The sequence below is a fragment of the Apium graveolens genome, chromosome 1, assembly GCF_009905375.1.
Source record: "Apium graveolens cultivar Ventura chromosome 1, ASM990537v1, whole genome shotgun sequence".
In the NCBI taxonomy this organism is placed as follows: Eukaryota; Viridiplantae; Streptophyta; class Magnoliopsida; order Apiales; family Apiaceae; genus Apium; species Apium graveolens.
Window position 1 is genome coordinate 107,969,247 of NC_133647.1, and position 17,511 is coordinate 107,986,757.

Below are 17,511 nucleotides of genomic sequence, written 5' to 3' on the forward strand. Positions count from 1 at the left end.
CCTAAATATGTCTAAAAGGGCTGACCATATATGTAACCAAGGTTCCATGTGCTAAAGAATAGAATGGTAGCATTTTTTTAAATAGAATGATGTTCTATGGTACAAAAGGTTAAACAGATTAGCGTAGGAAGTATAGTTTGCCGGAGTGAGTGATGTATGAGTATCATAGGAGCTTAGTAAGTGCTTAACAAAGAAAGTTGCTCTGTGAGCTTTCTGATCGGACTTCTCATCACAAATTATTGTCGTGCTTGATAGTGTGTAACTATTACAACATGAGAGGTACAGGACAATAACAATATTATAGCTGGATCATAAATGAACATGTGCATGTATGTATATGAACATGCTTCTGCAGTTCTGTTGCAACAAAATTACTTGACCCCTCATGAACACAAAAATTTGTTAAGGAAGGATATTACTACGTACTTTACTAGTAGCAGGTTCTTATTCTTACCCCCTCTGGATCTGGTACTTATATTTTGTCTTAATTAAAATGATAAGTCCCTCGCTACCAAAAAACAAATATATCCAAACCAAACCAAATATATTTTGTATGTCCCAATCAAAATTAGGAGACACGAAAAAGGTACCTCTGACAAGAGATGATCAACCCTAAATATAAAGCAGAACAAGGCCAGTTTCATGGCGACCTCCAGATTTTTTTAGCCTACTGAAGTGCAAATCTTCAGTAAGAAAAAGATATTTAAAACTATGTAAACATACCATATACATAAGTATACATAATACATTAATTAACTACATGAAACTTAAGGAAAATGTCATCTTCATCAATTATGTTTATTCTGAGTGTAGATATAATCAATATGGGCTGCAAGGGTTCTTCTCATCAAGCATTCTTCTTCTCCAAGTCCCGAACAATTTTCGTCTGTCGATGACACCTTTGAAACCTCATCAACAACCTGTACAAAGAACAATTTGATTAGAATCTATCATGCATATCAAGAAATTGAACATGGTTTAAAACAGAATGCAATGATAAAAAATGCTAATGCATATACACGTACCTTAGTATTCGATTTCATCGGTGTAACATCGGTGAATGCGGCACCAGACCGGGCACTGGCCTGAGATATGATTAGCAGGAATAAAGAGATCATGCACAGGTTGGTAAGCTTAGACATTATGATAGTTTTTGTTTACAAGGGAAATGAGTTTCTATGAAGAGAAAGGATAGCCGAGGAATGATTTTATAGACCCTTGAAGATTGGAAGGGCAAATGTGGAAATTTAATAAAGAAAATGGTATTGACTTGGGAATAAAAATAATGCTGAAAAAATGGGTAGCTATGACCAGTCCTACAAATGAGGTAAAGCTTTTCTCATTGAGGCTGGGGTTGACAAATGACAAATGCATCTGGAAATCTTGATTAATGTGCCTGAGAATCTTATAAGAGTAAGATGCACCAAACTTGGTTTATCTTACAATACTAATCCCCTGTTAGGCAAGAATTTTTATTTACAATTTACAATTTTTAACCCTCAATTTTGTTAATAAGAATGGTTCATTTGCCCAACAAAAAGTCGGTGAAATAATGGTTAAGATTTTGTCTCCTTCGCTCAAGATCAAGATTTAATCCGATAACATTTATTTCAATAAACTTTAGCAACAACTCGTCTTAGTATGTGGTTGCGCATATGACATACTATTAGGATAAGGATGATGAAATTTGGAAACCGAACTGAGCCCTTTTTCAAACAGTGAACAAAATACATTAAATGTCACTTTTAATTTTTTGAAAACACACGTATGAATGCAGAAGAAATAGAGGATCCAAATAAAGAGGAAATCTATTAAAGCATGCTGTTGGGACGATATTTAAAGAAATATAGTTGAAAACTCACCAAGGCTCAACTCTACCTATGCATGAACACCATTATGATAAATGAAAGTTACCAAAAGCTTGTTTGACTATATTTGCATATATCCGAGTACACGATCTTCGACGGAAAGGCACTCCCGGCCACCGTTACATAGGTTCTTCACTTCGAAAATGCGGGACCGGACCATATCAAAAAATTTCATGATCACGAGAGTGAACCTGATCGGATCGGACCGATCCTCGCTCCTAAGGAATTAATTTCAAAAAAAAATTGTTACAAAAATTGTTCACAATTCTGAAATTACTATATTAATTACTCAAAAACCATTTTTTTTACTTTTGATTAAGAATTTATTTCAATTTCAGCTCATACTGATTCCGCCATTGTTTGAAATAATCTTTGGATATCAAATAGTAATGTGTGGTGGGACTAGTTTGAAAAATAAGAAAGAAAGAATGTAAGCTAATCAATATAATGCTAGTATGACCAGGCATTTTGATGAAGATGTTAAAGAAAAAAAAATGAAAGAAGCTTGTTTGGCCACCGTTAGTTTGATGTTCTAGTAATGGGGTAAGGTCAAGTAAAGACATGGCTACAGTTCGATGACCTAGGCGCTATTTATTGTATCTTTATAATTTTCGTGTGGCAAAACTATTTGGTACACAAAAATTGGCTATTGGTTCTATCTCATAACACCAAGTTAGAAGTTGGTTGTGTGTCACAACTAGCTATTTAAGATGCTAGTATTACCCGTGATACAGGTCTTAGTAGATAGCCATTTATATAATTTTTATCGAATTAGGAATATCTTGTTTTGTTTCCAATCACATCATAGCATTTGACGTGTAAATTCTTGAAAATGATTTTGGACAACGTTTATTTGGTTATATATAATTCAAATCCGCTCATCCGTTAGAAATAAGTGATAATATTATTCAGATCCGATTTATTAAAAGTTTCATTTCACATATAATAGCAAAGAATGATGCGTATTAGAGCTGTAATTCGGGTTGGGTGGTTCGGCCGCTTGATTCGAACTCGTTGAAGTGGACTTAGCTAACTTCTAGAATTTCCGGCTCGTTTACTTAAAGGAACTTGCTCGATTCGACTCGAAAAAATAAACGAGTCGAGTTCATGAAAAAATTTAGACTCGATTAATGTTAAAATTAAATAAGCCGGCTTGCCCAATCGTGTAGCTAAATAAGCCGGATCGACTCGATTTGTGGAATTAAACCAGACGAGTGAAGACAGAGATTTAAATTTAATGAGTTAAATGAGTCGATTAGGCTAAACTCGATTAAATTGAGCCCGAATTACGTGCTATTGCTTATCATCTAATTCAATTGTTTATGTATTCTACTTTTGAGCGTGATATTTGGAAAATAATATTTATGATTTTTTTTGGTTTTCATCTTCCATCGCAAGTCTCTATACAAAATAATTAGCCTGGAAGAAAAGAAAAATACAACAAAAAAGAGGTCAAGATATTTGCAACTTCAATCAAACATTTCGTAGTTGACATGCGACGTACAGATACCTATCTTTGCGACTCCGATATACAAAAATGCGTATCACAATAACTGGGATACGTAAGAGTCTTTTCTTTGTTCTTCTTCCTTATGCACATCTCTGTCTGCACAGATAATTTTGTATACGTACTCAAACCACGTTCATTATGCTTTAGGCCTTAAAATATTTAACAATAATTATTTTTAAGGATTTGATGGCTTCAAATAAAATCTAAAATACACAATAAGAAGAAAATCTGACTTCAGAACTTTTTTTGTGTGTTCAATTTATATTTTGAATTCTTTTTCCAAATCATAAGTATTAATTTAGTATACAATATCATATAGTCTGCAAATTTTTTTCAATAATTGTGGAATGCATGACTTTATATAAATAATTTGTACAAGCATGTGAACTCCCAAAGATTCTCTTCAATTCTATATACGAATTAATAAAATAATCAAACAAACAGCATAACTTAAATTAAAAGAGAAAAACAGACAACAAGTATATTGACAAAGCAAGTTGTAAATAAAAAATTCATTTCCTCTTAATTTGACCAAATGTTTATTAAGCCAAAATTAAGATTTATAAATTAATTTATATATTCTATAAGTTAGGTGATCCATAGCGCTGGTACTAATATAACTGAATAATAATTAAGTATTATATAATTTATCCTATAACATAAGCAATGGTTAAAAGTTACTTAAAACCTACTCTGTGGATTATAATTTCTAACCACTTTACACGTTTAAAAACTTAAAAAAAAACAATAACAATATAAGTAATTGTATTTTTAAATCGTAAATGGACTACAACAGCGGCAAATTGTGACACGCACCCTGAAGATTTAGTGTGTGTAATTACATTACAAAGTCAACCAGCAGTTGCTAGGACGGTAAATAGAAAATATATATAACAGATTTTATTGCTAGTCATGTTAAACTATTCTTTTCGTTTTAAAATACCATTACTGACCTTTCTAAACTTAGATTTGCACGATATACTCGTCTGTCTTCGCGATTAAAAATGATTTTTTTTTATTTTTGAAATATTGAAAATGTATTTTTTTATCAGGTCAGAAAAAATCGATATAAACCAACAGTCAAAGAGAAAAAAATACATATTCTACCTTTCAAGGACAAAAAAAAACATTTTTGATATATTTGTGCAAGTCCTAGTACGTAAAAGGACTTTTAAGTCCTTAAAAATATAAAGGCTTCAATTTTGCGGGCACTTTAAAGTAAATTGTTTGTGCTGTTAAAATCATTATTATACTTGACAAAAGTAAATTAAAAAAATATATATAATTTTAACTACACGATCAAAATACATTCAAATACGTAAAATCAGAATGTCATGTATATTTTTTAAAAAGTGGAGTACACAGATTTACTGATAAATTAAGACGCACATAAAAAAATCCACTACGAGAAGTCGAGAACAGAACACAATGCACTTTGGTATGTAATTTTGTATACTAAAACAGTTTGTATTTTAATTTTAAGAACCACCAGATAAAGGAGGAACTGGGGGGGATGAGTGACCGTACAATATGATATGAACCTAATCCACTACATAATATGTAACTTGTTTTCTAGATGAGTTGAAACTACCTCAGCACTGATGTTTAATGCATTATGATGTACATGCATTCAAGTCTACATCGACTTGAAACTTAAGATTCAATGAATTCCAGAAGCACCGGAAATGCTCAACACAAGAATATAACTAGTTAATCCACTAATAACATTTAGCAAAGAACAGGTCAAATTCTTATCTCCGGAATCATCTTGAATCCATGCCTAACGATAAGATTAACAGAAATTTCCGATACTTGTTATAGTCATAATAGTAAAGCCTAAAATAATGGACTATTAAAATTTGTTTAACTAGACCTCTACTCAAGTCAAGTAGCAAGAACTCAGAATTATTAAGGAACATCTTGTCATGTATGAGCAAAACATTGAGCTAATACTCTTTTTCTTTATATATATATATATATATATATATATATATATATATATGTATGGTAGCACTCACCTGACGCAATGAAACATTGCGGAAGCTTGCAATGAAATATTGCGGATGGTGTATCCCAACCAACTGGTTGGTTGGGGATAATTTGCCATATATATATATATATATATAAATATATATGTCAGGCGTTGTCTATTACGTCTAGATAAAGAAAAATATTTCAAAAATAATAATTTACAAATATGTTCCTCTGCTAAGACTGAAATTCTTCAAGGAAAAAATAAGTTGCATCGTCAAATAATAGATGACTAAGTTTATAACAGCCTGGATTGTATGTCAACTCCATGTAATAGTATTGGTATCAAGAATCTCTTCTGTTAGTATTAGTATTTAAAACATACAATTTTACAAGGACGAAGATAGTATATAGTTAAGATACTACTGTTACAAAACTTGTCAATTGTCATTCAATTAGACAAGCAGGTACATCTTTGCAACCTAAAAAAAGATGCCAGGACTGAGACAATGTAAATTTAAATACTAACCAAATGAAAGATTTATAATAGATGACTATGATGATCATAACTATGCTAAAGAAACTTAATTACCAAACTTCGCCATCCTCTCCAGTTTCCCTTTCTCTTTGTTCATTGTAATCACCGCTCCAATGAGAACCACTGTAATGTTCTCTCTTGTGTCTCTTATGCCGGCTATCATGTTCTGCTGGATGCTGCTCAGTCTATAAAAAAAGTAAATTTATAAATATGAACTTTTTAAGTACATTATACCTGGTTCAGTGGCAGGCATCATAATTTCATAGCTTTACAAATTAGAATACCTGCTTCGACTTTTTGCTGCTATGTCTATGAGAACTTTTCGACCGATCTCTATCTTTTTCATCATAACTCAAATCATCTGCAGAATTTGAATGCCGCTTTCTATGTTTTCTGTCTCTGTCTCTTCCTGACCTTCTATTTTCTTCTAAACTGTGGGAACCTTCTCGATCAGCATTTTCACTGTCTGACCCCTCATTCTTATCTCTGTCTTTTCCTTTTCCTCTATCCTTGTCCCTTCTCTCTTTAGCCTTTCTTTTCTCTCTGTCTTTTGTTTCTTTATCCTTTCTTTCCTGCAAAAATACAACACTCCCCTATTATGATTCATAAATCCATATCATTCACCTTCATTTACATTACTAAAAGATACGAAGATATTTTGATTAATGTAAGTCAAGAAAAAATACTTAATAAATGAAAATTAGCAGACTGGGAATCAAAATTTGTAGCTACTACAGGCTAACATCACACAAAACTAGAAGAAAAGTTAGTCATGAATGGGACATCTATATCATTTCATTATATAAGCCCCACCGTAAGAATCTGAATATCATGTCCTTTATAGACAACATACATCAGGGAAAGAGTATAAAAGCACTCTATTTGAAAAAAAATACCTTTTCCTCTTTTCTTTTCCGCTCTTTCTCTCTAGCCTTTTCTTTAAGTTCTGATAAGTAATTCTCAAAGGTGTCCCGTAAAAAGCTTTCCTCCCTCTTGAACCTACACAAGGATAATTAACAACTTATTAATTTACAAATAAATAAAACAAAGGACGTGCATAGTAGCAAACACTGGCAGCCAACCTCATATTTGAACTTAATCTTGAACTTTAAAGACATAGTACCAGCATAATAAACAATGACATCTTAAGGATCACATACTTCAACATTGATTCATGTACTTCACTACTAACTTTTACGACCACGGGTCTCTTACCTATCTTCAAATGCTGAACTGCAATCTTCCCATCTTGAAGATGCGTTAACTTCCTGTGAAGACGCAATTTCAAACAAAATTATCACAGAAACTTTAGCAAATCAAGTAACAAACACCATGAAACAAAGAAGATGTGGGTAATGTGAGAGAAGTATTCTGCACCTTTAAGCTACACAAAAAAACATAAAAATCATCAGCAACACGTTTGCGCCTTTTAGCTTCTTTTTCCTCTCTCTCCCTTACTCTTTCTTGTAATTCATCAAACACGAGCTGAGAAAGGAAACATATGATGTCATAGTTTAAAAGGTCAAAGAGAATCCAAGCGACTAGATAGTCTACAAATTTTCAAAATGAAAGCTTTACAAGTTAAAGTTTCCACCAGCATTCAAAAATTTTAAAGGAAAAAAGACTCTTAGCTAATCAGACAAGACAGATGAAAACGCACTTAAGTCAACAATGCAAAACAAAGTATATTAAACAATACATGATCTCTTGTTTCTTTAGCTTTATGGTAGCACCTCTTATATCCAAGTTCCACAGGTCTGAGTTGTACCAAATTGTTGATCCATCAAAAGTTCATCAAATGTAAAAGTCCCGAGGGTTGAAGTATACATTAGTTGTGACATACAACTAACTTAGCTTATCTGAGATGCTATATATATCCCAGCTCAGGACTTGAGATCCTCATCACATGCTAAAATATGAAGCTTCGACTCCAGGTTTCATTGGATAGTATAGGTGGCTTCAAGCATATTTTCAGATATCCCTAAATTTTCACACTTCTGACTCTAGTGGCTAGTGACTCATTTATCAAAGCCAAGTCCTGGTGGCATGGCCCAATAGGTACCACTTGTTCAGTAATCATAGAATGTCAATGTGATATTCCTAGACGTGATATACATCTATATACATACATCAGTATTGGGTAGATTTTGTAGAGCATTTGACGCACATCTCATCTTTTCATATTGGGTTTCATCTTCATCTGATTTCTAACAAATCTACTAGTGTCCCTTTATTAAATTATTTATTTTACTGCTTGTTCAGATCAAGATTAGTGTCAACAACTTGTATCCTAGTGTTTTACTGATAGAAAATCATAAAAAGGTTACCAGTTGTAAAGTATATCGAAAAGTTCATCCCATAAACAATCATAGTGCAATATACATGATGAACAGACATAGAAGAAGCAAATAAAATTATTATTTCTAAACATTTAGCCCATACGCTTCACTTATATCAAATGCTTGAATAGTACAAAGTTTATGTCCTATCAATGTGAGTCACCTCTGGACAGATTATCAACTCTGCCAAAGGTAAGAGTATGCCCTTTAAAAGGGATCTAAGTCCAGCTTTTTTAGAATTTTTGAAGAACACATATTACTTATATTGGTCATTCGCGTGTATGTTAGAAATTAATTATGGATCCATCTGATTCCATTTTTAAGAAAGATTGACAATGCTGATTTCAAAAAAAGCTAAAAACTTCATGTTTAAAGTGCTAAAGAGATTAAGTCTGGAAAAATATTCCATTTAATAGTGAGTTGAACAGGTAAGATGTTAATGCATGTGTTCTATAGAGAATGAAGTACAAGAATATACTTCCAGGAAACCAAGGACTAGCAATAAAAAAAATACCTTCCAGTTAGCATCTGACACCAGATGTGAGCCAATAGTTTCTAAAACCGCTTCCTTCAAATTCTCAATTGTCCATGTCGATGTGAGGTTTACCTTAAAAAACATATGAAGTTGGACAACATAAGAATAAAATCTAGTAATTTTGATAAGATCATAATGTGAAGACCATACCTTCCCTAACTTTACTGCATCCTTTATGCGAGCCTTGTCATCAAGATACTGCAATGAGAGATGTTGTATGTGAACTGAATAGTCCATATAATACGTAAAACAAAACTCAATACTGCAGGCATCATGCAAGTAGGATAGTAAAAAAAATTCTATCCAAAACAAGGGTAGTAAATGATAGAAATATATAGACAAAACAGCAATTGCAGTATTTTTAAATGTTTTTCCTTACATAGAAGAGACAAGAATGTTGTGTAATTATAAAGATCCACAGATAAATTCAAAATTTGAGGTTACTTTATGAGCTCTACAAGAAAATTCGAAAACAACCACCATGTTTACTTAACTCCAGAAGTGGATCATGTATAAGAAACCATTATGTAACTGAGTACATCATGGATTAAGGCATATAGTAAAGCTGTGTTTACTTGGAGACATAAGAATGAAAAATTATAAACGGAATCTAAGGAGAAGAAAGGATGCAAATGAGAATAGTGACAAACATGAGGTAGATAAAATTTGTAGGAAAATTGAAGAGAAAGGAGAATAAATTATTGCTTCCAGAATTGGTGGGTCAGAAGTTCCAGCTTAGATTTTCAGGAAAATAACAGAAGAAGGAATGCAATTTACAAACATTCCCCTAATAAAATAGTACAAACCTTATACCATTCTTTCCTAATTCATTTCATCCAAGTCAACACAACCTAAGTGTTCCCCATAATTTATACTGTATTATCCATGCTATAGGTTGGGAATAAAGAAAATTCCCATATTATTCCTCAGCTACTGACGGAAACCTCTTCTTTTAAAGAACCTACATCTACTTTAAGAAACAGCAATTTGATTCTCACCTTTTTTTCCAACTCCTCAGAGACATCTTCAAACAAATCTTTTGGTGTTGCACCAGAGGTGTTTGATGAAACAGCCAAATATGCAGGCAATTCTTTAACCTACGAGGGTCATAACATAAATTATATAGAGTGCTGTACAGTTAGAGAACAAAACATTTCTGAACTACAAAAACGTCAAAAATTGGTTTAATAAATCAGATTACTAACCTTCATACAATAGTCTCGCCAGTGAGTTTTTACACCAAGCAATCCTGCAGCGATATGATCATCCATCAACTTGCGAAACTCATCACGGTTTCTACGTTCAGCTTTTCTTGCTTCTTCCTATATAAGAGACGGAAAAAGATAAGAATGAACGTCAACCATATCTGAAAACTTGATGCTTAAATAAAGATGTGCTCATAACTACCATCCGCAATTTTATCTGCTCTTCCTCCTCCTTCTCTAAATCACGTAAATATTCCTGAAAATTACAACTATTGAGACTAAGACTACATTATCAGAGGATACCATTTGACAGACACGTTTTCCTTGACATTTTATATAAAATTATGGGAGATAATAGCACCTGAAAGATTTCTAAACGATCAATTTTTTCAAGACGCGAGCACCTCTCATCAGCCTCCAGACGGTCCTGCACTTTCCTCCACTGGCTGCTTGCCTAAAGATATCATAAAGGCATTCAACAAATTACGACTAATGCATTTAAAACAGAAAGGAACTCCCAAAAGTATAATTCAGATTCACACTTGTAAAATACCTTTATAAAGTCACAGGATCTTAAGTATTCAATGTATTCCATTCTGTTACGCTTCTGTTCCTCCAATGCTTTTGCTCGTTCCTAAATAATATCAAAGCAAGAGCAGTCACTTGCAAGTTTTTCCCGGTTTATAGCTACTAATGAATTCATTTTTCTCATTTTCACAAGATTTTAAACACTGGTTATCAAGTAAATAATAGACCATCATTTTAACACCGACAACCAGAGATTACATAAGTGCCAATCCACAACCACACGCCCGCTCCACACAAAGAGCATAAGAACTTTGCACATATTGTGTTCACTTTGAAAATTGATAACCCTATTTCACCAGATAATTTAGTGATATATATTCATTCTCTTTGATATTTGTATGAAGGAAACCTGCATAAAGACTGCATCTGAAAAATGGAAGCATTTGATGCCCTCCTTTACAATGCACTCGTATGTAAGCAGATAAGTTTAATGCCACGAAAGAGGCCAATATCAAGAGCAAAATATCTTTATATACACTAAATGTCAAACATTGTAGGAGTTAAAAATCCCCACCTTATTACCCAGTTCCACAAGATAATCCTCATAAAAATTCTCACGGTCTTTGGCTCGTTCAACAGCTTTAAAACGCTCATCTTCCTCAAATAGAGTTATCGCTTTGCTATAATAAAATTGTTTCCATAAAATATTAACCAAAATCAAATTGATCAAAAAACTAAAAAATCTAGTAGTCATTGAAAAAAACAGACATAGAAAATAAGGCGCATACCTCCATCTAGTGGATGCTGTCAGCTCTTGGGACTCCTGGAGAAGATAAATTAACGAAGACTTAGGAAAAATTACAAGTAATACTGCAAGCCTGAAGCTTTATAATTACATATAATTACAGAATACTTAGGTAGCAAACTTCCACAGGATTTCACAAAAAATCAACAACCAACTTACTTCCAACATCTTTCTGAAATCTTCTACTACTTTTTTCTGTTTAGCATGCCTCTCTTCTGCTTCTTGCTTCTTCTTTTGCTCCAGGAACTGAAACATAGTCAGAGATACTTAAATTATTATTATTTAATGCACCAAGATATGAGAATTAGACCAGACTATATAAGAAATATTTACAAATAAACATAATCTGACCATGCAATGAACAAAAAAAAAGTTGCAAAAAGTCTGTCCATGTTAAACTTACCTCTTTAAAAGCTTGCTTTCGCTCCACAAGTGTTTTTAAAGCAGCATATCTAGTGTCATTAATAATGACCCTCATGGCCTAAGATGGTAAGTACAGATGTCAACAACCTGACTAGTTAAATACAACTTCCATGTACTACAAAAATTTACCTGGTCCCATGTCGAGTCTGACCCTATATTTGCAGTTTCTAGTAGTGCTATAAATGCTTTTTTCCCCTCCTAGAACAACAAGTCAACAATTCTTGTTAACAAATGATTTCTCTCTCTCTCTCTCTCTCTGTTTTGCCAAGTGTTAAGAAATCTCAGGACGCAAATTTCAACATTAATCATATACCAATTTATTTTCATATACTACTGTCTCCTGATCAATCGTTCTCTCCTCCACTGCAGTAATACTAGTCTTACTCTCAGTGCTAGTCCCATTCTTCAATTCCTGCACAACATAAACCAGATAAATATGGCAGCCTATGATATTATGATTTTCCATGAGTTACATCCTAATCAACTAAATACTTGGTACTATTAACCTACTAGACAAGGTATATGTATATACCTCTAGATCCCCTACAGAAATTCCACTTGCACTAGTTAACACCCCAGCAGATATTTCATCTGAGTTGCTCCTGCAAATTCCAAATTAAAAAAGTTTACCAGCAATTAGTTGAAAATATACGGCAAGCAAGCATGATTGGTAAATATAATACATTGCGGTTGTATCAATATTAGCCATGGCGAGAGGAACTTCAGAGCTTCCTGATTTAGTATCAAGTGTAGGTCCAGCCACAATTAAAGGTATCTGAACTCCAGTTGCATTTGTTGTAGCAGATTCTATGCATACGGATACTGAGGTAACTGCAACAGCAGGTGCCACAAGAATTGGGCTTGACACTACCTCATGAGTGTTATCTACAATAGGGGAAGACGCTTCTAAATCAGAGACGGAAGCAGGATCGTAATCTTGTTTTCTGTATGTAGATTCCCTTTCCATCTTTTCACGAGCCAGCTGTAAAACGAGGAAGGGGTCAAATAGACAAAAAAATATGCATTCATATATTTTCAACCAACTTTGCACTAACTTAATTTTAGCAGAACAGGATGAAAACAGAAAGACGGAGCATATGAAAAGGTGTCATAAATATAACAAAGAAAAGCCACAAAACCTTGACTTCATCAGGAATAGTCCAAGTTGATTTTTTAGTGACTCTGTTGTAATAATACCTGCAAATGGTAAATTTTATTCATTTTAATGTCAGAGCTGCTTTTAAATTAATAACATTCAGCCTAAACAAATATCTAAAACACAAGATGTACTATGTTACAGACTTGAATCCATCAGGACTCATAATCTCCCTCCAGTCGGTTGATGCATCTGCCCTCTGTTTCACGACAAAGACTAGATTAGAGGAAAATAAGAAAGAAGATATTCTGCAAATAAGCAATATCAGATGTGCCTTCAGGCCAACAATCAACAATTCAATACTTAAACCAAACAGGAAACAAGTATTAGCAGGCAACAAATTTAGGTACAAAGGAGTGTGTACATACACGTTTAAATGTGTTTGATGGGACGTGTATCAAATGAACTTCAATTACTCGGTTGAAGGAACATATAGAACTACCAAAATTCAAATATGGAAGACATTTGATACCCAAACATTGTTATGACTCACCTCAGTTCCCATCATCAATTCCAGTGGTTTTTCCCAAGTAGACACCCTTGTCCTTTTGTTGAAATAAAATCTAAAAGACATAGATAAGAAAAATCTTAACTATATACAACTCATCGGAATTGACTAATAAAGGAAAAGACCTATCTTTAACGTGCTCCAAATCTAGAACCTGAACAATCACTTCAAAATCATCTATATCATAGATGTATTATAACTGAATCAGATGTTTACTGTCCTGATTTCCGTATTTCCATTAGCAAGTACAGAATCACAAACTCTTCATAATAGTCAAAGGAGCTTATAGAAGCTAAGGATAAACACATATAATTGAACTAGTATTTTAAAATACAATCATATTTAAAAACTAACGAAGAATACTCCAGTCTGGTTCAGTCATTTTGGATAGATTAATTAAGCAAATGTTAAACATTACAGGATTACTTACCTTCTTCCTCTACGAACATGCTCAATCCAATCTGATGGTGTATTTTCAGCAGAACTGTGATTTTCCGTAGTTGCCTGAACAGTGAATAGAGATTAATCATAGATGAAGCAGATAACAGATATGATTTGACAAGAGGATTTGACTAAATATAATCCCCAAAATTATTGGTAGTCAGTACTGTGAAAAAGTTTATCGTGTATAAAACCGTAAAATTCTTACGGGAACTTCTGCAGAATGTGAGATTTGTTCCACAGACTGAAGCACAGGCGCTGCAGGTTGTATGTTGTGGCTACCCGGCAACCACGGTTGTCCCCCTGCAGGATAACATGGCACACTTGTCTGGAGTACTGGCTGGTACTGGCCCGTGGTGTGCCCATTTATTTGTGGCTGGCCCGTGGATGGAACAGATATCTAAAACAGATAAATCAATACAGTCAAAGCTGCAGATACTCGACAAGCAAAATCGGGGAATATGAAGCTTATTAGTAAATAACTTACAGAGTATGTAGATGATATAGGCATTCTTGGACCTGCTAAACCAGGCATGTAACCGTTAGAAGTCTGAGCATTCTGCTGAGGCTGTGGTGAAACAGATGTAACAGGCCTATTTGGTTGAGCATCAGGCATTGGAATTGGAAGAGGAAGTGGCAGCGGCATGATATGCCCTCCTTGGCCAGGTCTTGACTGCTGCATAATAGGTTGCGGAAACTGGACTGGCTGTGCCACAGAAGGCACTCCAATGTTTGTTCCCCCTACAGGAAGAAACTGCTGGGAAGGCACAGGAATATATGGAGGTGGCTGCGGTGGTGGAACTGTAGGTCGGAACTGTCACATACAATTGATGACACATATGAATATATGTAAATAGTTATAGGCTTCAAAATATATTGTCCAAAAGAATAATTTTACATAGAGAAAACAAACACTTACTTGCATTGACATGGGTGGGAGAGAAATTTGTGGTGGACCTTGGGGGCCAGCAGCATGAGGCCGAATAGGCTTTCCGGAGCAACAGCAAAAAAGAAATTAAAAAATAAGCAAAAATTTATAATCTATGGTATTGTGGATAAAGGACCTAAATTTAACATCAAAAGCAAAATCATCAGTTACAATAGCATTAGGACTATCTGAAAAAGTGCCAACAGAAACTCTGACATTTGAAGTTAAGGTCTCTGAAATAAACTCAACTATAAATTCAAATTCATAACCATTGAGTAATTCAAAATTGATTATTATTTATTTTTAGAGCTGTGTATTACAAGACTGTAACAAAATTACACATCAAGGATCCATGCATCACTATTTTTACATGAGGTTACATTTATTCATATACTAGACAAATCAGAAGATCAGTTCTTATAAAATACCTGAATCCCATTAAATTGTGAATTATTAGCCATCCAAACAATGAGGAAACACTCTGAAATAAGATAAATAAGAAAAACAAGTAGCATGTTAGAGAAAGACTGTTAGATGTCTAGTAGTACCACCAAGAATAAAGAAAGCCGCAGTACATACACCTATTCCTTGGTGATCAGCTTGATACCAAAATCAACATATTGTGCCAAACAAAACATCAATCATAGACCAATGAAGCAAGACAAAAGAACAGGTTCGATAAGAAGGGATAATACTGCACCTCTTATAAGATTTAGCTAAATCCAATATTCAAAGACTGTCTTGTTTGTTGAACTGCAAAATAGCACTTCAACATTAGATGAATCAAGAAGTAGATGTGGCGAAATAAGCAACATAAAGGAAACTCCATAAATTCACAAAAAGACATAGTGATGCACAACTCAGAAAAGGGTACATGAAAATTAATGCACAACTGACACTGCTGAGCCTATAATAATTTGAAAGGTACTTCTAAAGCTTTAAATATAAAGACCGAAGCCGATATACACTGAAGGCAGAAAATATCTTTTCATATACTAGAAACAGAATAAAGCTTTTACACCGGAATAACTATTTTTAGATCTTTCTTGATTCCCACGCAATATTCTGATGTAATATATGATAGTATCAGTTCTATGGATAGGTGAATCGCATCACCGAGTTTCTAACAGACTTGAATGATATTAATAATATATTTTCATGCATCACGGAAACCAATTAATAGGTGCTACAAACTAAGTGAATGATACATACAACTACCAAGTAAAATGACGTCTAATCAGCAAATAACATTTTCAGCATTCTTACTTGTGTTGTGTCTCATAGTAATGATCTGAAATACTATATATGCCGCAGAATTGGTGACATAAAGAAACACAATCCCAGCTTTAGCATAACAAAAAAAATCTTAAATTAAATTTCCTACTAAGTTCAGAACAAAAAATTCAATCCCGGAAGAAAAATTAAATTTGTACCCCGAACTCCAAAACCGAGACTGCAGAAAAAAAAAGTATCCTTCGAAGAAACCGAACAAAAATCACTACTGACCAATAATTTCTTGCAGAGTAACCCAATTTCGACTCAGTCCTATACATTAGCTCAATTATTACAATTTTAAGTACTAATAGTTTCTTGCACTTTCTAAGTCTTAAATAATTTGAAAACACTGTCTCTTGCCAAATTATTGTCTCAATTCTAATGGAACCCCGAATTCATAATGCCCGAAATTCAAATTCTGATAATCTAATAAAAGAATGATATAATTTACTAATCACCACAACCCAATTCATATAAGCCTTCATAAACGGTTCTTTACCAAATGATTCTTGAAATTTCGAAAAAAATAAAAAATTTGGAATAGCCCAGTTCAAGAAAACCCTAAAAGATAAACCCTTTAACATCAATTACACAATTCATCAACAAGAATCACAATGCAAGCCAACAGAATTCAAAATTTAAAATTTAATATAATTGAATTGTTAAAAATTTATGTAAAGATCAAACCCGGCAAGAACATAGAGAAAGTCTTGATTTTGATTTTGATTTTGACTGGCAATAGGTATCCTCAGGAATTTGTATGTAGATATATGTATGTGTGTATGTATGTGTATGTATGTGTAGAAGGGTGTGAATGATTTGATTATTCGAGCGTTTTGAAGTACATAGTACTTTGCTGTTTGTGTGTGTTGTGTGTGTTTTTGGAGGAGGGTTCCTGGGGGTTGTTATGTCATTTTATAAATATATTTCGCATTTTATTTTCTTAAAATTTTAATATTTTTTATGTTAGAATATAATGGATAAAGATTCAAACTAATTTTAAATTCATTATATTTGATTTAAATATCAGTTATCAATTGGCGCGAAGGAAAATTAGCGCGCAGGAACGAAGAAAATACTCTAACTAATTAATTACAACTCGATTAGCGGAAAAAAATTGACGCGTAGGAACGAAAAAAATACTCTAACTAATTGATTTTGATATACAAATGAAATAAATATATTGGTAATATAAACCGGTCTTTCAGGAGATTTTACTGAACGAATAAACAAAGATATATTACTACATATATCATGTCAAAATATGTCGGTATCAACATGTAAAATATGTCAGTATAAAATCAAATGACTTTTTAATTATATTATTATTATGTTTTTTGTTAGTCAAGTGAAATGTATATATATTTTCTCAATATTAAAATGATGCATTGATTAAAAGATTTACAAAATTATGATTTAAATTACATAAAAAGCCCCGTATAAATTTGGATATAAAATTATCGGGAGAAGTACATAAGCAA

General features: G+C 33.3%; 1 protein-coding gene and 1 long non-coding RNA gene across 4 annotated transcripts; both read right to left on the reverse strand.

Moving 5' to 3' along the window:
- Positions 1-525: 525 nt before the first annotated feature.
- On the reverse strand, positions 526-2,192 carry LOC141665625 (uncharacterized). The gene is made up of 3 exons (XR_012552098.1): positions 2,178-2,192; positions 1,026-2,086; positions 526-920 (listed from the first exon to the last, which is right to left on the reverse strand). It is a non-coding gene; the product is annotated as an uncharacterized LOC141665625 (long non-coding RNA).
- Positions 2,193-5,662: 3,470 nt separating this feature from the next.
- LOC141665629 (pre-mRNA-processing protein 40A-like) lies at positions 5,663-16,902 on the reverse strand. 3 transcript variants are annotated; one of them, XM_074471616.1, is made up of 30 exons: positions 16,718-16,902; positions 15,456-15,508; positions 15,184-15,236; positions 14,747-14,815; positions 14,315-14,641; positions 14,036-14,227; positions 13,817-13,890; positions 13,372-13,441; positions 13,025-13,077; positions 12,862-12,919; positions 12,406-12,704; positions 12,255-12,324; positions 12,036-12,134; positions 11,852-11,920; positions 11,703-11,780; positions 11,459-11,545; positions 11,283-11,317; positions 11,069-11,174; positions 10,520-10,600; positions 10,328-10,420; positions 10,169-10,222; positions 9,967-10,083; positions 9,760-9,858; positions 8,912-8,959; positions 8,741-8,833; positions 7,265-7,372; positions 7,103-7,155; positions 6,784-6,886; positions 6,172-6,459; positions 5,663-6,072 (listed from the first exon to the last, which is right to left on the reverse strand). In XM_074471616.1, exons 3-30 carry the CDS (start codon positions 15,214-15,216, stop codon positions 5,938-5,940), a joined length of 2,991 nt encoding a protein of 996 aa, XP_074327717.1. In that variant the 5' UTR covers positions 15,217-15,236; positions 15,456-15,508; positions 16,718-16,902; the 3' UTR covers positions 5,663-5,937. The 3 variants fall into 3 exon arrangements, with proteins under 3 accessions (XP_074327717.1, XP_074327721.1, XP_074327724.1); XM_074471620.1 differs by having other exon boundaries at positions 15,335-15,508; XM_074471623.1 differs by lacking the exons at positions 15,456-15,508; positions 16,718-16,902 and adding an exon at positions 15,337-15,355.
- Between the last annotated feature and the right edge of the window lie 609 nt (positions 16,903-17,511).

Coding starts and splice junctions, on each gene's coding strand:
- LOC141665629 (XM_074471616.1), bottom strand. CDS start 15,216: ATGGCTAATAATTCACAATTTAATGGGATTCAG. Junction 11,546..11,702: donor GAAAGCAAGCTTTTAAAGAG/GTAAGTTTAACA, acceptor ACTATGTTTCAG/TTCCTGGAGCAAAAGAAGAA. Junction 10,084..10,168: donor AGCAGATAAAATTGCGGATG/GTAGTTATGAGC, acceptor TCTCTTATATAG/GAAGAAGCAAGAAAAGCTGA.